Below are 22,178 nucleotides of genomic sequence, written 5' to 3' on the forward strand. Positions count from 1 at the left end.
TATCTGGTCCGAAAGATCTAATCGCCTTCCCTTGGTAAGCTTGATTGAGGGAAAACGGCACTTCGCTGGAAGGTGTGGAGTTTCCGTATTCTGCGGAAACGCATACCTTCCAGCGGAAGTCGACTCTGTCTCAGGTACTCTCTCTTTGTCAGACAGCCTAAGTCGGGTCCTTCGGGCTCCCGGCGGGTTGCATTGGAGAAATGGAGACCTCGATTCGGGGTTGCAGTTCTCTGTTTTCTTGTTGAGATCGAGTTAGCAAGGGCAGTAGGTTCGATCCTCGGATCCGCTGCACGGTTCAGCGTCGCGCCGCGTCGAGTCGCGTATCCCACGATTTAGCTTCATCCCTCTTTTTAACCACATAATTGCTTGGTACAAGGAACTTTGTTTCTTTCTATCGTCCGAATTTTAGCTTCAACTTGACTAGACTTGAGCTTCGACGTTAATTTTAAGTCCCTATTGTATGCGTCTCCCAATGTTGCCAAGTAATTATTTAACAAGTAGCTTCTCTCGACTCGTTCTTTCGTTTCTTGCTTCGGTCACCGCTGTTTCGTCAAACGAAACATGTGATCGGCCGTCCAGTTTGTCCGAAAGATCTAGTCGTCTGCCCATGATAGATCGATTTCTAGAAATAGAAATCAATCTACCAAGGGTAGTGTTGATTCGATCCGAAGATCTGCTGCACGGTTCAGCATCGCGTCGCGTCGCGTCTCCAACAATTTAGCTTCATCCCTTTTTAAACGAAATAATTACTTGGCACGACTAATCTAGTTTCTAAGAATGTAAAAGGGAGATCGATGGAACTTGGATTCCATCTATCTCCCTTCGGGTCTCCACTCGCAGCAACCTCCACGTGGTGAGACCTGGTAATCGGTGTTACTCACAATAAAAAAGCTTTTCTATCGTGTGTAACACCGAGCTAATGGCTGCGAATTTAGAATTGTTTCTTGATATAATAAACGAATTTAGATTTATAGTTGGGCAGGTTATTTTTATTTAAAGACAAATTCTTTTGAAAACTCTTTCAACTCTCTTCGTTGGTTGTGCGTCTTTCATTGGTTGCACTTTCGTTTGTTTCTTCTTCGACCAATGATCGTTGGTCACAGAAGATCTTTATTAATGGAGGGTGGTTGGGAATCGGTTAGTGCGGGTCTTCATTCGCAGCACCCTCCACGTGGTGAGATCTGGGTAATATTATTTAGCGTTTAATTAATAATCGTAATACTCTTAGCTAGGTAATGCAATTATTAATTAAAAACTAAATAATATTAGCAAATTGGCTGCGCTCCGCTTTGCATAGGTCATCATAAATATAGTGCTTCTTCGCTAGATTATTTTTGATTTTCATTGATTCATCAAAGATTCTAGAGTATTGTCAAAGACGAGGTATACGAGTAGATCTTTCATCCAATGTATTTTTTCGGCTCATTTTTATGGGGTCTCGAAACCCATTACCATTTTCGTGTTATTCGCAACGTTACCAACAGATTCAGAAATGAATAGTACTAATTCAGTGAATAGTTTCTCAACTGACCGCCATCCATGAGAAGAGGACGCTAAAATCACCTCCGAATTTTCAGGTCGGTATGGCAGTCAGATTGGGACACGAAAGTTCAGTTGCCGTCTCACAGGCGGAACTTCAAACGTTAATAACTTTTTAACGAAACTTGAATCAATAAATTGCTACTTTTGATTTTCGTCTTATTTTGGCCTCTAGAATCTCCCATTAAAATTTTTCCCAAGGGTGGCCGAACACCCTGTATAACTTTGTAATTAATTTATGTAATTTTTATATGTATATAAATTTTAGCACTCTTAATAAAGGAGTAGATTCTATTATTTCCGCATGGCTCTGTTTGTTGAGTGTAGGTGGTAACAAACAGTAATTGTTGCTAGATATTTTTTTATAATAATAATAACGTATAACAAAGATGTTTATTGAAAACATGATATGATGTAATACATTTAATGCGAATATTTATTACATTGATTGTAATATATTTTTAAGTACAAAATACAACGAAACTGGACCTAATTCGTTGAAAATCAATGTAAAGTTAAATCGATAATGTAGAAATATCTTATAACTCACATACCTCTGTAATCAAAGGCAATTGAGAAAGACGTTGTTTAACAACTTTCTATGGGGCGAAGTCATACCACTAGTGCAAGATATTGTGGTAATTCAGTTCATAACAAGTAAATGAACATATACATATAAATAACATATTCTATTTAGTTTGTTTTAAGTATCCTCTTTCTCTTAGAAGATTGTCTAGCTTTTCCTGGCTATTGTACACAACAAAGTCAGTTGATGCAACACTCTCAAAAACAGCATGAACAGAGGGTTTTAAATTGTAGAAAAAAAGTGGTTGCCCCCTCAAAGCAAAATCTTTTATTAAAGTTTCGATTACTATAGCTGCAGTGAAGTCTGCCCCATAAATATGCGAGCAGTCGATCACGACTGGGGTAGCCACGTTTCCAGTGCGCCGACTGTATTTTGTTACTAAATTTTGTACGTAATCTACCGATGGAAAAATTAAACATCGATCTGGCGTCAGCATGAGATATTGAATACCGTGTCGAGTCTGCAACGTGAAAAATTAAACAAACAGTTAGAAAAAAAAAGGTTTTTGTATTATTATTTTAAATGCTGAAATTAACAAACAATAAAGAAAGATATGCGCACAGTAAGTTTTTCTGCAGATATTTTTGGCCGCGCTGCATGATAGAGAATAAATATAATATTTATTCCAATACCACATAGAATTCCAATTTCCAGTTTTAATAATAAGCACGCGATGAAAGTTCCTAATCCAGGGATTAAATCCGATTCTATAAGAAAAAGGATATACAATGAAAGAAAGATATTAACGTCTCTTGAGATCATTAAAATCTTTTGTTTTAATTTTTATTTAAAATTATAAATTTACTTTTTGTTCTCCACATTGGTTTTACGACTTTAACTTCGACCATAAATATTACAGCAGCTATAATAATTGCTGCTAATGTAGCTCTCGGTATATAGCTGAAGTATGGTGTGAGAAAAAGAAGGGCTAATATTACTAGAACACCTAAAATAAATGATAAATATGTGAAATTTCGATTTCTATAAAAGCAAATTTGGTAAGATAAAATTTTGTCGAATTCGCGTTACAAATTATTAAATATAATAATGATGGAATTTGTAAATAATAAATCAAATTACCAGTATAAACACCACCCATCGGCGTTCTAACACCAGAAGCATTATTCACAGCACTTCTACTAAGAGATCCTGTACCGGGAAAGGCTTGAACAAAGGAATTACCGATGTTTGATATTCCAATCGCTACTAGTTCTTGCGTTGCATCAACTGATTTTCCAGTTGCTGAAACAAGTAATGTTACAATTTTATATAGATGCTCGATGAACTAAATTAATCTTATATAATATTATATGTAATATTTAAAAAGCAAGTTTAAGTCCTAAGGTTCTCAAGTCTCAACTATCTTATAAAACTTAACATTATATTTTGTTCAAATATATGTGGTATAAAAAGTGAAACATAAGCTTACAGAAAGCTTTGCAAATAGCAATGTCCTCCATTAATGAGATAAGTGGTAAAACAAGAATACCGCTTCCCAAATTTGAAACCATATCAACAAATGTCACAGTTGTATTATCATTTTTTATGTAACTAAATGTTGGTAATTGTACAGTTGGCAGACCTCCTGGTATATATCCTGTACGAAAAATTAAATGCGTTTACAAACTATTAATTCTACGAATAACATAATTTTGTTTAATTATTATTTTTTCTCTTTTTTAATTTAAATTTGTAAATCCTATTTTATTTTTTCTTACCAACCAATGTGAAGGGAGATTCTCCACTTAAACTATATCCCAAAAGACCGCAAAGTATCACCAGAAACGCGTTTCGCGATGTACCAATTAACCAAATGATTTTATTTATAATATGATATTTTGACGTTTGTAATTCTTCATCTTTAGGACCAATACTGTAAGAAGATAGAAGCTGTAACAAAATAGAACGGATAGACTTTAACTTGTTATTCTAATACATTATAATTGTCAATAGTATTTAACATGTGACAATTACCCTAAGAAGTAAAAGAAGTGCTATACAAGTTGCTCCAAGCGCAGCATCCCAAGCTGAAGTTTTGTGTAATTGTCCAGCAAGATTTTTCCACATTTCAAGAAATTGTGACCCTCTGGCAGGAATGCCGAGAACATCTTTTATTTGCGAAGTAACAATTATTAAAGCTACTGCCGATGTAAAGCCCGAACTGACAGGCCCAGACACAAAATTGATTAAAAATCCTGAAACACGCGTACAAGATATAAGAATATCTTAAAATTGCTGCAATTACTACTGTTCCGAATATTAAGAAAACAGTTGATTTTTTTATGCTTACCAAGACCAAATATACCCATTAGTAATTCTATTACTCCAGCCAAAAAACAGAGAAGTATCGCGTGTTGCACAGGTTCATCAAGATGTGAGACCGTTTGATAAGTGAGCAAAGAAATAATGGCAGTAGGTCCTAATGGCGTGTCTTTGCAGGATCCAAATATAACATAAATAAAACAACCTATGAAGCTACCGTATAATCCGTACTGAAAAATATAATAGGCATATATTAAAAACCTACTTTACCTTTGTTTCACTTGAATAGTAACTTGAATATTTATTTGAATCGATGAAACTCACTAACCTGAGGTGGCAGACCTGCTACATTAGCGTATGCTAATGATTGTGGAATAACCGTAAGACCGACCGTAACGCCAGCAACAAGATCGCCCAATGCATCTTGTCCACTGTATCTGGGTAACCATCGTAAGACCGGCAGTCTCTTGTAAATAGTTTTCTTTGTACAAGCCGACCTAAAACGTCGTCTTGTGTATTGAAACACTGAATCTAGAAGACTGTGCTCCTGCTGGATCACGTCATCCCCCGGGTCCTCCACCACTACGAAAAACAAATTCATTTAGCATCGCGTGTTTACTCGATTAATAAAACTTTCGATCCTCCATTGCTTGTAAATAAACTAAATAGTCAATTGCCGATGCTCGCTCAAAGACAATCAAGAACAGTCTTATTTTTAGTTCAGGAATCACTTAACATCGTGTTGTTATGGAAGTTACGTTCGAAACATTCTAAGTATCAAAGTACAATTTTTTACGTATCGTTCTACGTTTATGTCACTGTATCAACAATCTATTGGTGAGCGTTGTTTATAAGTAGGCACGTGAAAAAGTTGCGTTGTTAATTTTTGCATTCAAGGCCTTGTTTTCGAGATAATTTGATTTGAGAATTTGTCAAATACACGTTCTGTCCAATACGATTTCCCTGCCGCGTCTGTCCATTAATCGCTATTTCTACTTGTGCTGTATCCTAACTCGTACTCTATTCCACGCATACACTATGAATTTTCAAAGTTTATTTTTTCGAAATACGAGTGAAACTTCACTATAGGCATACATATTATACGCATTCGATAAATTCTGATTTTGTTAAACTGGACGGTAACTCACGTTCATGAATCAATCTTAGCGAATAATCACAATTGTTATCTGATTTACACATTTATGCTTTTGGTGTAGAGTTAGGAATAAAAAGGATTGGAACTGACTCACATTTTCTCTAAAAAAAAAGAATATCACCATTTATTGCGAGTATCGCTATTAAATCGTGTGACAATATACATATAGTATGATTTTATAATTGGAACGATTTCTATAAGCGTACCATTATCAACGCATTCGTGCGATACATACTTTTTCGTCTAAAAGCGAGTATCAGATGGCAACGACGTTCAACAGTAATGTGTTAATTAACCGTTCGGTTACTGTGAATATTTACATATAAAATCCGAAGAACCCTGTATTCCTTGGTGATTCTCATACGAGTCACGTAGAATCGGAGAACTGTTCGAATTACTATGGTGTATGCTATCTCCAGATCCGCTCAAGGCGTGATTCACGTATGCCCCGGTTCTATTATCTTCGTTTGCATCTCCTTTGCCGTTCGGTTTGCTCATCCTGAAAATCCAAAATACCGTATAAATTACGTTCAATTAAAATAAATAGTTTTACAGGAATGTAAGAGATAGATTAAATTATGTTTATCATTATGAAAAAGAAAAGGTTCGATACAGTCGATAATTGTGAAGAGTTTCCCTCTGCGATGTTGACTTTGTCGTCTATTTTATTTACAACCCATTGCAAAGAGTGCTCGATATAATAGCTTTTAAACGAGGCCATGATTCCTTGATCTAATGACTAAAGTAAAAAAAGTCGTATTTGGTGTTTTCAATTCCTGTTTTAAAATTTACACGGATCAGAGCTTGGACTCTGTTTTAAGGATTTCTTTTGTTTTAAAGAGATTGCGGCTACCCTTCTTCGGTAAGCCTCTATTAATGGCATGGCGGAAACGCTAGATGGCATTACTGCTGTTATTCGATGCATTATAAAACATGGGTACATATGACTTTATTTAGAATGAAAGTCGCATTTATGAAGTTTGAGTGTTCCCCGAAGAGAAACGTACAATTATTTTTCAATATCTTCGATTCGTTAAACATCGAGTCGGTTCATCTTCGTTAGATTATTTCCATATATGTAGATGCTGTGCTTTAAACGTTTTGGAAGACTAAGGGAAGCAAACTGCAACGGAAGAACGAAAGCAAGGATTAAGCAGAATATTTCCAAAAGAAATACAAATGAATGGTTTCTGTTGCGAGATTCCTTATGTACGTATACATTTACAAACATCGTGCTTACGTTATATTGTGTAACGATGAGGTTAGGTGATTTTTCGTTGCATCGTACGAATAATGTTGGATGAGACATGTAAATATGCATGAAAGTCAGCAAGCGATCAGCAAGAACCGATCTTTCGCATCGTCGAAAGCGATATGAACAATAATGTATTTCTCGTACAGTAGAGAAACAGTAAATGTAAAATATAAGTAGAATCTGTAGAGACAAAATGGGGGAATCAGATTAAGGTGAAATTAGTATATTAATATGTACGATTCGTAGAAGGATAGCATTATCAGATGATTATCATACAGATGTATCGGTAAAATATTTGTTATAACTAAACGATCGACGTAGATCTAAGCAAACGAACTAACAAACGCGCCATCATAAATTATAATCTATCTGACAAACATAATGTATAATTAACTAATCAGCGCATTTGTACGCAACTCGTCGTATTTCGTAATGCGTGTAATTAAAGAAATATGGTACAATATATCTGTAATCAGACCGCATACCTGATACATCATGTTTTCGTAATTTTTTATTACAGCGATTTAAGTTTCAAGGAACTGTGAAGTATTAGTATGCTCGTAAAAAGTACAATTTGTTTTAGTACATCTGTAATAAGTATTTCTTAATCGTAGTTCAATCGATTGTCTTTCGTAAAATCCTATAGTTTTTTTTTTTTTAATTGAATGAGAAATAAGCGATTATAATATTCCTCGAGAAGAAACACCAGTTTCGATATTCATCGATATATTCGATTTTAATTCGCTCTATCTTGAAGTTCTTCGTCCGGTGACGAGCGTCGCGCTGCATGTATATAGGGTTATCCAAATTGAGTGTCACATCTTCCAACAGATGGCACTGCCAAACGGTTTGATTGTTCTTTGTTATATTTCACAAATCATCATGGAACGCTACACTGTGCAACAACGTATACAAATTGTTGAAAATTATTAGAACACTCAAGTTCTGTTCGATCTTGTTTTCGACGCCTGATTTCTCGAGGAGGAGGCATCAACTGGCCCCCAAGATCACGCAACCTAACTCCGTTAGACTGTTTCCTATGAGGTTCTTTAAAAAGTAAAGTTTATGTCGATAACAAACAACATTATAGCCGCCATTAACGAAATAGAACCCCAATTATGTAATGGCGTAATAAAAAATTGGGTAAAAAGACGGTCATTTAAATGACATTGCGTTCCACGATTAACGTTACGAAGCGGACTTTATATAAAAATAATGAAACCTGAAATATCTGAAATAATTTGTGTTTTATTTAAATGTAAATACGTGACACTCAATTTGGATAAGCCTATAGTTTTCAGGCAGGTGAACGTGTCATAAACGAGGGAAAACGAAGAAAAGAAGCGTTTACCGCGGGCGTATCACATGGTTTGCTGGTGCAACCGGTCATTCTGTGCCACTCACGTGCTTCTGAGTCAACTTCGTTCCTCGGTCACGCGGTTCTCCATTGCCGGGCCTCGTTACGATCCATACGTTTCTCTCGTACGACGCCGATCGTAAATTAATTCGTATTGATACTGTTTTTCCATGCAAATCACGATACACTCGAATAGCTACGGCCGCGTCACATTTTAATCTTTACTCACAAATTATGCTATATGTTAATCGACCGCCGATGGAACTGCTACCATTGCCTTGAAACCGTAAATATATGTATTGGAAGTCGACGATTATGGAAAACTATGCGATGCAAGCTATCGAACAGGCTTACGGGTTGAAATTCTTTTATGCAAATATAGGTCGTTGGATTTCGCTTTTCAAGCTCTATAATCGACGGAAAAATAACTAAGAACAACGATAAAACTTTCGATCGATACGTTTATTATTGCGCGCCATATTTTCAAACTGATTTTACCTTTCGAGGCGTCTTAAACGAGATTAGAGCAAAACCGCGCTAATCAGGATACAGTTAATCCGGTGCGGTGTTTGTATTTCATTTTTTAGTTATGCAAGAAACGGCATAGGTGCCTACGAACAAGATTCTTCAAGAAATCAAGAATCACAGGCATATTATGGACATTTAAGAGACGCGAGGTTGATTCGAAATTAAAGAAGCAAATGTCTGTTCAAATACCGCTCGACAGCTTTCCCGCATCGTTACATTTAGAAACAAGACAAACTTCCGAGCCTTCTGTCGACGAACAAATGTATTTCTGTCCTTCTTCAGCTTTTAAATAAAGGTACTACGGTAATATTTTTACTTGGCTATTTATTTAAAAGATTATTAAATTTTTTATTTCTGGCTGTTGAAAATTTGTTTCTAGTTGGAAATTATCCTATTTTGATCTTGAAATGCATATATGTATTTCTGAAACCACATTGCGTTTTTTAGTAACTACACTCGAGAGGTTAAAGGACTTTGAGGAGGGACGCCTGAACGTTCAAGAAGGAAGGTCGTGTACTGGCACCAATGTCGTTTCAAGGTCATATTTTTTTAACGACACGTGGTATATTTTTTCCGGAGATTGATAGAGCGTAACAGCGATACCAGTAGAACCGTATCGTATCTTGTATGATTACAATCGCCGACTATATTTCTGTCAGTGGCCTCCGGGACTATACTACGCGATCCATCTTTCTTCTTCTACTGTCTAGGAAACACTTGGTGGAGTAAGTGTTCCATTAAACGCTATTACAACTAGTAATTTCACAATTTTTTGTACCTCATGTTTCCTTACCAGATATATAATGATACGAGAACATCGTTTTTCGAAACAATTATTACATAAACCACGCGAAAATTATAAAGAATACATTGAACGGAACAGTGAAACAATGCATAGGGAATTATAATTATGCGGGGGAGAACGATGCAAAAAAATTGGTTTATCTCTTATTTGTTATTCGAAATTTCTATCTAGATAAAGGTAAGAAATTTGCCAGTCACACCTAACATTCAACAAGGACTGTATTTACAAACATGACCTGTTCTAAACAAAGTCGATTTGCAAGTCATGTTAGTAGTCATGCCGCCTGAGCGTGTGAGATAATCCGTTTGAGAATATTGTAATAATTGTTAATTATAGATCCTGCATGATGCAATATTCTTTTTTTTTACACAGAATTTGATGACTTATTCGAATTGGAAATATGAAATAGATATTCTTCCAGAAATTACAGATATCAAATTATCAGAGTCTCTAGGAAAATTTGGCACAAGTCGTGTGATAGATTTCAGAGAAAATGGTAAGATCAGAAAGCTCGAAAAGTATATTCTTCGTGAGATCAATTCGAGTCACGAGAATTAACGATGTGAAATTCGCTACTTCAATGCTGGTCCATCGTCAGATAGTGATTCTAGGATAATTTTAAAATCAGATAGTGATTTTTTAAGATAATGTATGATAATGAACGTTGATTTAGGTTTAGTGGACTGGATGTTCATGAATCACCAAAGTCCATACCGAAACCAAGGTTACATCCCAAGAAGGCAATGCTGACTATGCATGATCCATAGCTAATTTTATTTATTATATATGTTCCTAAAAATGAGATAAATCTATCGCCGCTACATTTAACTGTAGCCCAATATGCTGCACCAAATACACTATGCTTCTTGAATTTATCTTCTTATCTTGAACAAGTATCAGAATGCATTAGAAAAACGGAAAATTTATGCACAAATAATAATGTAAACAAGAAGTTACCTCGTGGGTGGTACGTATGCGAAAAATGACGTCGGAAATTATTTTGCCATCAGCTTAATGGCAGTCAACGTGTTCGATAAATGATATATTTCATTATCATAAAAAATGGGTATGATCCAAGTTTTCTAAAAAAAGGAAAAAACATTAATAAGATCTGCATAACTTGTTTCGATAACTTCCGTTGAAAGTAAAATTAATTTGAATATTTGATACGTTCTCTTTTTTGTCGTGGATAGTATATTAAATTAGTACAGCAAAAATCCGAGTATATGGAAACCTTAATATGCAGTTACTCGTTAAAAAGTAATACTAAACGTAAATAAAGTGTCACGAAAATCAATGGAACGGAAAATTATTACGTCAGGCATAAAATTCTTATGAATCTAATGTATAATGGTCTACTGAGAACCGAGTTGCAATAGATTGTCCTTGTAATGTGTGATGACAACAAGGACAGTCTAATGTGTAAAATCACAATCTCTAATACTGTCATTCTTGACTGATTAAACAAAAACAAGCTCAGCCTTGCGCCATAGAAGACGACGACGTCGGCCTTTAATAACGAACAAATCGAGATGCTCGATGTTAAAATCAATTTTATTAAAATTAATGTGTCCCCCTACTTAAAAAGAAGTTATAAAAACACTGATCGCAGTTAAGAATTCTGCGTGGAACGGAGGAGCCCCTTAAATATTGCGTAATGCAAGGGCGACGAATTTTTCCTCCGCCGAGAACCACAACAGTCCCACTACCAGATTCTCCCACCATCAGGTTCGACGCTAGTTAGGTGCAAGCCTTCGTTCCAGATCACAGTAAGCATAGAGGGGGTAGTTCTACACTTGAGCGGAACAGAAAAGTAGGGGGAAGGAGTCACAATTGGCTCGCGAGCCTCCAGTTCACCACCGTCTGGCGTAACGTTTCTTAAAACGCAATAAAGTTGACAAGCGAATATCATTAACCGTCGAAGACTTCATATATTCATGGCATTAACGACAATCTCAAAAAGTGATCAACTCGATTTCCACAGATGTAAACAAATACTGGCTAACATGCAATAACCGCACGATATAGAACCCCGTCACTTAAGAAGGAAATAATATCTTCGATACTAATCAATGAAGACCAATCACGTAAACAACCTCTTCCCTCTTTAACTTTTTGTGGATTGTATAAAGCGAGACACACGAGGTTGCTATGAATATTATTATAAGAACCAATATAGGGATAACATAACGAGCATAAAATTTGAATCTGAACAAGCGTACCAAGTTGAACGAATGATGATACAGCGTCTGAAACAATAGAGACATGCAGTCTGAAGAGTCTGGAAAGCATATGCACGATTGCACGCGTGTGACGCGTACGCGCTTATTATTATGTATACCTGTGCTTCTTAACCCGTGTCCGCGAACTGGCGCATAGAAATTCTAAATCTTTATCCTCGTTGCATACATTCTAAAGGCTATTAAACTGTAATAAATCTTGCGAGGAGCGCTGATTCAAGAAATTATTTTATGTATACAAAATTAGGTAGTCCTATTTTCAAGAGAAAGGCAACTGCAGAAAAATCGTATCTTAAGGTAGCAGGGATTATTAAATTATAGAAAATGTACCTCTACGATTTGTGTTTATCTTCGCTTAGAACATATCTATGGCATGACCTAGTTATTGTAATCATTCGGTACAATTACTTTAATAAGTTCGTATGTAATATTTAATGTCTTAGTTATAAGTTATTTGCGATCATCTAATTACATCGAGCCGCATATAGGTGACAACTCTACATTGTCATTTTTAATTGTATTAGCATCCAGGTGTCCTTTACACGTGGTTTCTTATCGATACGTTGCGACGGGCCACGGCGAGAGAACAACGTGAAACGTATTTTACAACATGATCAACACGAGTGCATTGTTATTGATAATAACGCATCCCAGTAGCATTCTTTCTATTGCAAATAAGCAGCAATTTCATCGCGACGCTATTGCATTCTTTGACTGATAGAGACATCCACGCGCGCACAATAGGAGTTAATATGCGTTATTCTGCGTGTCACGTGCGCTTCGGCGTCTTGCTTACTTAAATGCTTAGTTACGGGCGATTAAAACGAGCTTTGAAGATCGCGATAAAGGCGTGCAAGTGGAATTAGATAGATCCTTATACTGTCTATATCATTATTTTAGAAAATTCTGCTATCCTTTTACAACCCAGTTGCGTGTTATCCGGTAGACGCAATAAGCTTCGTATTTAAGACCCAGGAAACGTTCCTCTCTATTTATTCTACGAGAAAGATTATTTATGATTTACGTCTTCGTTGGTATTAATGGAGAATGCAGCTAAAATATACGAGACTCGCAAACCGGTAAAATATGAAAATCGTTTAGTGAAACCTGTGTTGTTCGAGCATTCTATTATCTACATTCTACATTATATCTGTTTCGTACCCCTAAGACGTAGTATCAACGTTACGAACAGAGACTGATTAAGATAGAGATGATTAATACACGATTTGTCCCAAAGTATCCGAACTTCTTTCGTATAAACAGTACCTAGTGGCAATATTTGTTGAAACAAGATGATATTTTTATCAACGAATCTCCTCGCTTGTGACTGATCACTCTGATTTAGATACGAAGACAGTTTGCATTGACCCTTGGATTCAGTCTCAGCGACTGAACGTCGGATTCCAGGTCTATTTTGGATTTAATTTGCCGACAAAAATAAAACACATGGCCACCCGTGGCAGTAAAAGTGTTAATTGTACTTTAAATTGCTTCTAAATAGTGCAAATACGCATCTCAAATACGTATGATTTGACATAATCCTACTGGGGGCATGTTTGCAGTTACTTTTATCTAGATTTTTAATTTTTATTAGCGAATGATCGTTCATGTAGTCCAAGGCTCCGATTAATTCAAATACTTTTTCGAATACTTAACTCGAAGTACATGTTAACGAACCTTACTGTTTTAACATAAAATATAATAGTCATTTGTATAATTGTGTTGAAAAATAGTAGCGTGTCTATTTTGAATTTTGAGAGCCAAGCTTCCACTTTGATTTAATTACGCGCCAACGCAGCAGATCGCGGACGATAGGATCAGCATCGATTAATTTAGGATTAAACGATAGTAATTGCTTTCGCGTGACAGCTGTTACTGATACAAGTTAATAATTTAGGATCTAAGAGCAATTAGAACTGCATCGAGATAATAGAACGTATAAACTCTCGTGGTTCTCGTAACGAGTTTCAATTACTGGCAGTAATGCAGAATTTTGATATTTGTCCGATTTCGTTAAAACAATTAAGCTTTTCGTTTGTTCGATTCCTTATTTACCGCTTGATTTATACGAAAGTTACATAGAAAATTGTCGATAGAGCTGTATTTTTATTTTGAAATTTAGAATTAGACTAAGCTTTCGGGAAAGTAAATATTAATATTGTAGCCAAGCGAGAATCGACGATGTGTTACATGTTTACTGACTTCGTTTGTACCCATGAGACAATATTACGTTTTGTAACCATCGTAAACTGATTCGTTTATTGGTACGCGAGAACTTGTTAAACACACACTAAGAATTTTCACGAGATAATGTGAGCGAGGCTATTAGGGAGTGTCTAATATTAGTCAAATAAGTACATTCTTGGTAGGATTCCGACACTATTTACTCTCACCGATCTTTAAGGATGTGACATCCAATAAAGATAATCACAATTAAATTGATCATGATACGGTACATTCGATATTTAACTTTCTAGAGATCATGCGATCCATCGACATACTCCAACGCCGTAACATGTATTTTCGATTATTTTAAAAGATTTATTCAAACTATTCTAAAAGATTTTTGGTAAACTTGCTTCTTCTATTGTAAGGAAATGTGAATGATAAAGCAAATTTTAAATGATAAGCATCGATATCGACGTTGGTAAAATTAGTTTTAAACTAAAATCTCAGTTGCTATGACGCAGAATGAATCTGAAATTTATTATAAAAGTTACGATTCAAAAGGTGATCGTCAATTCGTGTAGTATGGTAGTTATCATATAATTAAATCTTTTATTAAAATCGTTTATGCAACTACATTTATCAACAATCTCTACCATAGCTCTAACAGTAAAACTACGAACTTTTAACACAAGTCTCCAGAAGCGTATAATTTTATTTAAAAGAATATTTTACTCCGAAAGCACTAAGAAAGTGCTAGAATAATTACTAGCCAATAGGCATGCAGATACATATTGGTTTATTATTAAAACACGCCTACGGTGCACCTCGTAATAAGCAACCGATAAGAACCGGTTTTTTGTTACAACGTTTGCATCTAACTCTATAATATTTTTCACAATTTTTACGTCACACGCGCTTTCCCAAGTGCACGCGTGTCTATTTAGAAACAGAAGCTCCGATAATCGTGGCCAGATAATACAATTTTCCACATTTCCCAGGCAGTCGCAGCACGTTTTCCGCAAACCGGTATCGAATCGTGGATTTCGTTTTGAGAATAGCTGAACTAGAAACTGTCGACACGCCATTAACAGCTGGCAAATTTATTGTTTGTAAAATAAATCTTTCCCGTGCACCACGGTAGATGAATTTTCATTTCACCGTTCGTATCTGGACGAAAAATTAGTTCGCTCGTCGATCAACGGCGAATCGTTTGTACGCTAACCGAGAAACCTAAAAACGTTGTATCGATAAACGTCTTGGCGCATTGTCTTGTTACAGTATTCGTTTGATCGCCCGATGCTCCGGTTTCTATGATCTCTCGCATCAGAAATGGAAACGCGTACGTGTCCGTTCGCGGCGCGATCCGTTACAGAAAACTTAACCGCCGGAAGAGAAATAAGAAACGGACTTACCTAAAACGTTACGATGTAAACGACGACGCAGGTTGTTCCAGTTGCCGCTTCGTTTTTGAAAAACCGTCGTTCGGCGAAACAAAGGCGAACAGGATCAACGCGGTGGTTTAGTTAGAATTTTGGTCCGGCTACGGACGGATTTGAACGACCAAAAACCGGATGTTATTTGTTCTTGCATCCGCGACACATCCTATCGGCGAAGAAACGCGAGAAACAAAGCCGGGGAACAACGACGGAAGATACGGATCATATGCACGCGTTCGAATCACGAACTTCCTCGCCTGGTCGATCGGTTTTCGTTCGCGGAAACGAGCGCCACGAAGAATAGATCGGTATCGATACGGTCCCGTGACACTTTTATGTGAAGAAACTGAAAAGAAGAGCAAGACCGTAAGGGCACGAGCGCAAGCGCGAAGTTCAATCCGGTTTCGTGAGGCTGACGACTGAATTCATGGCAATACGCGATCGGCCATTTAAATGCGTCGTGGTTCTTCGACAGTTTGTGCCGTAACTTCTTCTTCTCCCCTTCTCCGTTTGCCGTCTTTAAGGCAATAACGTCATTGGAGAACAATCCGATGGAAGGCATAAAGGACTCTGGCGTTAGGCCTGTTCGTACCGGTTTCTGCTTTCTCGACAATTCCGAATTCAACCCCGCGTTCGCCAGTCGCTTACGAAACTGAATTCGCGAATTTCTCGATCGACGTGTTTACCGATACGTCGTCGCGCGATGGGTGGGGCATTGTTTGGATTTCGATCTGTCAAAGGTGATTCCTGCAGCACGCGCGAAAACAAACAAATGTACCAGCAGATTTAATTACAAAGCCGAAGCACGTTACGGGCCAACTGAAGCGGCGCGAAGAAGTTTTTGAATCGTTTGGAAACGACGTGGCTGTTGGATTTTCCACCCTCGAGTTTCGTTCTGGTCTCTCCGATAAATTGTGTTTAGAGAGAACTCGGCGCGAAGAAATTTAGAAACACATACTTCCTCGGTGTGTAAGCTAGAATATCTTCTTTTTCTTTTTTAATCCCATTTTAACCGTATGTGTGTGTCAACGGCGATGCGTTGGGATCTTTGTAAAAATAAAGATTATCGATTGCAACGTTATTTTTTTTTCCTATAATGACTTTTGTTCATTTACGTCGTTGTAACTGTTTGTAGCAGTCTCTTTTATTAGTAGAAATTTCAATTAATTTCCAAGTCTTCGAGTTTAAATATCTTTACTATACCGTCTCGGGAACACTACTTCTCGCGTTTGTTTCGAGATTGTATTATGTTTTTAATTTATTTGAAGAATCGTTATATTTTCGCGATGGATATTTAACACTTAGGATATCCTATAGATTTTAGAATGTGTATCGCGTTAATTAAAAGATAATTTTTTTTTAATTCTTCCCTGTATCTACTAACTTTCGTTTCTTCGACCGAAGAAAGACGAACGCGTAACCGTTAGAAAATAATTGCGTAATAGTTGCTATTTTTATGAACGTGCACTACCATATGCACTATCATCGTTGTACACCGCTGATAAAGTCTCCCGTTAGGTCTAGACCGAAGATCTGAAAACACCAAGGTTACGTGTCCTACATATCTACAGTCCTCTTTACATATTTACATAAAATTTGAACAAAGATACGAGGAACGCTATATTGCTATAAGTCGCTTAAAAATGATCACAGAATAACGTGGCAGGGATTAAGGAGAAATTAAAATCGCGCATAGACATCTTATATAAATAGATCAGATTTGTTATTGGATGTACGAAATAAGTAAATTAAAAATAAACTTACACTCAAATTTGTACGTAGAGAAGATCGTGAAAATAGCTACAACAGAAATAAAGTAGTAAATAATTAGTTTCGTTGTGTCGTAAATACTTTTAAAGAAATTACATGATTCTGAATTATTTATGGAAACATTGTATAAGTATATATATATACATACATATATATACATACATACACACACACACATATATATTTCCCTATATTAATGTAACAAAATAGAAGGTATTCGGACAACAGTAATAAAAAAATATTTTTAGCAATATTATAATCATATAAATAATTCTACGCGTCGCTCTTTGTATTCATGATACAATTTTCGTCACGATACAGCTTATGTATAACACGCTATAACAGCACACTGAGAATACTAAACTTGGAAACCATGCATTGCCCAATACACTGTGATTTATGTCTCATAAGCTAGAAAATGGTTCCATCGTATTTAAATCTTTTTGGGAAGTTGATATTTCGTTTGATTCGGCTTCGATTCAAATAAACAAATATTCAACTATAAACCGATCTTATTACAAAGAAATAAAACCACGAAATCTATCGCAGATAGAAAAAAAGACAACTATTTTCTTTTTATCGATATCTTAGAGCACAACACTTAGAACACGCGACGACCTAATTAAATCGTGGGTCAATAATTTTCTTTTTCTGCGTTACTAATACGTTTTATAAACACGCACACTGTTCCTTCGTTCTACCATAGTACGAATCTCAATTAAAACTTTATTTAAATTAACGATACACGATGTCATCTCAAAACTGACCAGATCCGCTATCGTTACCAAAGACGCATACTATAATGACCTCGAGTCAATCTCCACTTTCGTGAAAAAAATAAGAAATACACTCCGATACCTGCAATAATTACACACAATAGTATACAGTGATCGTACAGGAATGGTTTAAAAAGAAAGTAATAACATAAGAAAATATGTCTCGTGTGTTTGAATGTTGACTTTTTAATTTAATACCATAACTTAAACGAATGAGTAGATGAGTAGATGACAATGTGGCAGATGATCGTCGATGATAGTCTTCGATTGTACACATTTCAAGCTTCTATTCTTTTGACATAGTATGTGCAGTCTGATAACTTATTAACTACCCGTAACTAAGCTCTGAAAATACACAGAATTCCTTGAATGATATAGACATAGGTACTCTCCAAAATAACACAATACGATAGGTTTCATGTAATCCAGTGAAAATGGCATTATTATTTTCAATACTTTTGATATACAATAATAATCATTATTAATTAATTAGGTACAGGAACACTTTATCATTCGTGGTATTAATTAAAGATAATCAATTACATACAATAAACTGTTATCAGCCACGGTGCATCGCCTCCAGCTTCGGCGTCATTGAATTCATTTTAATGTAGATACTACATTTCTTCGTCTCTGCGTTTCTGTCAAAAATTTTTAAATCAGTTTTAGGAAGCGAGCGCCTACGACTATAAGAATCGAACCAGTATGCGAAGGCCGTTCGAGAAGATTTCATCATACGTTCGATTTTCCCTTTTTTTCCTTTCTTTTTTTTTTTTTAATACATATATAATTCATTTCCTAACAGAATCATTAAAACAAAAGAAAGAGAATGGTCGTATATTATCGTCAAGAATTCGGTATTGAAACGTAAGTGTTTAAAATAACGATGCTGATAATATTTTTTTTTTTTAGCGTTAGTGATACTAATGATTAAGCTTGCAAAGACTACGATGAAGTTTGGAAAAAAATATATACAAAACGTTCGGTGTATCAAATTTATCCTCTCGATATTAGACCCGCTGGTCTCCAATTTATAAGTATCTCTTAACCTTTTTTTTTCCTTAGGCTTACTTCGATCTTACTGCACTAAAAAGGCACAATTTTTCGCACCTGATAAAACATTGTTACGGTCTAGATATTAATGATTCTTTTTCCACCAAAGTAGTTTTAATTCCCTCGCCCCCCCCCATACCCCCCTCCCCCCACCCCAAACCCCCGATGCCAATTTGCATATTGCGCGTCTATTTTCCAGTATGTGGTACGTTATGCAGGAGCTTATGTTACAATGTCAAATGGGTGATAATGGTGGTACGACAAAACATGATTTGTATTCTTAATATTTTTTTTCACAGTATTTCGAATGGGCGATATATTACGTATATTAAACAGAGCGTGTGTATTTATAATGCACGTAATATATCCTCTTAAAAACTAATTTGTAATAATGTTCTTTCCTATGTATATCTAGGGTCTGTACAGACCTTACTAAGGCGATGAACTACGCGGGCCTTTGTACAGTCGTTTGGAAAACTATGGGAAGTCTTTAAGAGGAAGAAATTATTCAATCGATATACAGTGTTTTCTGATGTTATTGCAGCTTGTCCAAATCGATTGGAGATAACCAAATGCAATCACGATGGTATTCCGTTTATGCGAAATTTCTGTTACCGTAATAAATGTTGCCTTTGTGAAAATTCAATCAAATCGTACGTAACTGCAATTTGTCCAGTTTCATCGGAAGTGGTACCAAATTACAATTATGTCAATTTCAAAATTTTCGCTATAAAACGGAACACTTTTCATAAAAAAATCATAGTTGGAATTATATACATTTCAACGACACCACGTGCATGTTTTTCCGTTGTCGAATTCACGAGTAAGAAATAAATACGGAATATTACTGAACACCCGAAGAAATGTTTCGTTGAAATCAAAAGTAAATGTCGAAAAAAAAAAAAAAAAAAAAAAATACGAATCCTGTAAAGAATACCATTAATTAAGGATTAATGTCCAATAAAATCTATATTTATCTAAAGACGGTTTTGTTTTTTTTTCTTTTACTTAATAAACATATAACGGGTTTGCTCATTTGACAAATTTTTGTTTCATCGATTAAAAAGCACTTGCTCGGTTAACTGAAGCGGAAGAAACCGCTTTAGCAACTTCAATAAACTAACACCGAGTATCGCCTTATTAGGTTTCTTCTTATAGAATGCTGGTCCTCTTAAATAAAATTAGTTGCGGCACTTATTCGAAGTTAGCACGTTCTTTTATTGAGAGTATACTTGTTTCAGTCTATCACTCAAGTGCTTTGACTTGCGCCATAACTTTACCCTCCCACAACGGTAAAACTTCAGAATCATCAGTTATTTCTTCTTGTATAACCTTTGTATCCAAGTCCTCACACTCAGTTTTAAAGAAATATCTAAAAAAAAATGTAAAGCATTGTAATTAGCAGTGTAATAACTTACATTATTCTGTGAATGAACGATTCGCAAATAAATTAATCGTTGATCGTTGTGAGCGATTAACGATTATAGATTTCAATCGTTCAATTTCACGTACCGATAGCTGCCTCTCTTAGGAAGGTATTCTTTAAATTGTTTTAAAGTGACGTTATGACCAGGAATTTTAGTCCTATAAGGAAACTGTTCGTCACAGAAACTGAACACAACGGTGGTAAAATCTCCAATATCTTGCTTTGTCTTCTTTAACGTTGATTGGTTTGATTGGACATAAGATTGACTCTGCAATGTAGGCTCATACGATGATTGCTTAGAAATATTAGAATGGCGTTGTTTACAACTTGAACGTGCCCTATCTTCCTCGATTAATCTTCTCCTTGCTTCTTCTAATTGGGTTGCCTATTAATAAAATAGCGTACTTTTAGATTTATGACGAACACACAGTGAAATAATTTACATAATATTATTACCCTACACATCGATTTATGCGTGAATGATATATTCAATAATTCGTAATAAATTCGTTTATATTTACTGTATGAGGTTGCGGTAAAGGCGGCATTCCTGGGTCAGCAACAAAAGGTTGGGCAGGAACACCCCATGTTTCCCTGTTCGTCCTTTCCAAAGAACCACTACGAGATCCATATTTTTTCCCATGACGGCTATGTTTGACATCTTTCTTGTCGGTTTCTTTAAGCCATGATAAAAAACGAATATCTTTGCTAATGGTCGATGGTGGTGCGTCACTTACAACGCTTACACCACTATCGGTTAATTCCGTCATAGACTTCTTTGTGGCTGATCTCCTGGTCATATCTGACCTTCGGAATCTTTGATCATGACCTATAAAAATAACAAATATACGAACATATATTAACAATAACTTCTCACTAATCATTAAAATGTAATTTCTATTGAATCTAACGTGTATTACCTTGAAGATACAGGTCTTGTTTATGGAGGGAATCGGCATAATCAGATGGCACGGATTTAGATTTAGGCAAGTGAGATCCTAGTGAACTCATGGAGCCAGCTCCGATAAGATCGCTGCCTTCTTGAAAATCGTGAATATTACCGCTATCTGCTGAAAATGTAGAGAACACGTCCTTCTCTTTTCTTTGTTTGTACGACCGTGGGTAATTGTGCGTAGAACGTCTTCTTTCAGGCGAATGCAGTCTTGGGGACGCGATTCCAGGCGATCGAGAAGGTGTCAAATCTGACCAAACTCGTGATACATGTTGGTCCAGAATTGCTTGATCGTTATCTTCTTCTATCAATAATTTCTCTCTCAATGCATCAGCTAATGCTTTTGGAGCCCCACTTGGCATCTCCAAAGACACATCCTTACCAATTGTCTCACTTTCTTGCAAATGCCTATCAAGCTTTTCCTGAGATTCTCTTTCGCGTCTGACATTCTCTAACTTCTCAATAAGCACTTGAGCAAATTCTTCTGGTTTCAGCGGATGCATAAGATCACGTGGTACTCGTTGTGTACGAGGGATGATTGAATGATGCGCCATTGGATCACGATTTAAACTAGCTGAATCTTTGATGGCTCTACATTGTCTTATATACTGTTTCTTACTTCGTTGTTTACCCATGGACATTCCATCACTACAAATAAAAATTATAACAAAAGTTTTTAGTCATTACATAACGAATCCACACACAAAATTAGATACTTTACATTAAAATAGTAATGCAAATATAATATACATGTTTTTTTTTTATACAAAATACACTGTTATTTTTGTGAAATTTAGGGAGTATATTACAGGTAAAAATATAGATATAAAAAGAAAAAAACAGAACACAACATTTTTCTTCATTCTTT

General features: G+C 35.9%; 2 protein-coding genes and 1 long non-coding RNA gene across 9 annotated transcripts in view; 1 reads left to right on the forward strand and 2 right to left on the reverse strand.

Annotated features, from left to right (window-relative positions):
* Positions 1–1,909: 1,909 nt before the first annotated feature.
* Esp (Epidermal stripes and patches) lies at positions 1,910–15,789 on the reverse strand. Of its 2 annotated transcripts, none has more exons than XM_076777079.1 (11): positions 15,310–15,789; positions 5,864–6,042; positions 4,716–4,969; positions 4,416–4,617; positions 4,100–4,320; positions 3,844–4,015; positions 3,555–3,722; positions 3,206–3,367; positions 2,931–3,071; positions 2,687–2,832; positions 1,910–2,585 (listed from the first exon to the last, which is right to left on the reverse strand). In XM_076777079.1, the coding sequence occupies exons 2-11, from the start codon at positions 6,039–6,041 to the stop codon at positions 2,229–2,231; spliced, it is 2,001 nt and encodes a 666-aa protein (XP_076633194.1). In that variant the 5' UTR covers position 6,042; positions 15,310–15,789; the 3' UTR covers positions 1,910–2,228. The 2 variants fall into 2 exon arrangements, with proteins under 2 accessions (XP_076633194.1, XP_076633195.1); XM_076777080.1 differs by lacking the exon at positions 15,310–15,789 and adding an exon at positions 8,203–8,329.
* On the forward strand, positions 8,504–13,302 carry LOC143347680 (uncharacterized). 2 transcript variants are annotated; one of them, XR_013080654.1, is made up of 5 exons: positions 8,504–8,978; positions 9,131–9,408; positions 9,480–9,779; positions 9,861–9,984; positions 10,162–13,302. It is a non-coding gene; the product is annotated as an uncharacterized LOC143347680 (long non-coding RNA). The 2 variants fall into 2 exon arrangements; XR_013080655.1 differs by having other exon boundaries at positions 9,480–9,665; positions 9,861–13,302.
* A 3,302-nt stretch (positions 15,790–19,091) lies between the features above and the next one.
* The window catches only part of Axn (protein axin), a 31,135-nt gene continuing 28,048 nt past the window's right edge, over positions 19,092–22,178 (reverse strand). For all 5 annotated transcript variants that reach the window (XM_076777587.1, XM_076777584.1, XM_076777588.1 and 2 more), the window contains 4 exons: positions 21,279–21,958; positions 20,880–21,187; positions 20,445–20,743; positions 19,092–20,304 (listed from right to left, as the gene is read on the reverse strand). In XM_076777587.1, coding sequence (XP_076633702.1) covers positions 20,178–20,304; positions 20,445–20,743; positions 20,880–21,187; positions 21,279–21,958 — 1,414 coding nt within the window. In that variant the 3' untranslated portion in view covers positions 19,092–20,177. The remainder of the gene's footprint in view (positions 20,305–20,444; positions 20,744–20,879; positions 21,188–21,278; positions 21,959–22,178) is intronic.

The sequence above is a fragment of the Colletes latitarsis genome, chromosome 11, assembly GCF_051014445.1.
Source record: "Colletes latitarsis isolate SP2378_abdomen chromosome 11, iyColLati1, whole genome shotgun sequence".
Lineage (NCBI taxonomy): Eukaryota > Metazoa > Arthropoda > Insecta > Hymenoptera > Colletidae > Colletes > Colletes latitarsis.

Excerpts from the sequence above, each read along its gene's own strand:
- Esp (XM_076777079.1), bottom strand. The coding sequence starts at position 6,041 with ATGAGCAAACCGAACGGCAAAGGAGATGCAAACGAAGATAATAGAACC. Across the intron at positions 4,618-4,715 it reads TAGCAGGTCTGCCACCTCAG|TACGGATTATACGGTAGCTT; the intron begins GTTAGTGAGTTT and ends TATATTTTTCAG. Across the intron at positions 4,321-4,415 it reads AATGGGTATATTTGGTCTTG|GATTTTTAATCAATTTTGTG; the intron begins GTAAGCATAAAA and ends CGCGTGTTTCAG.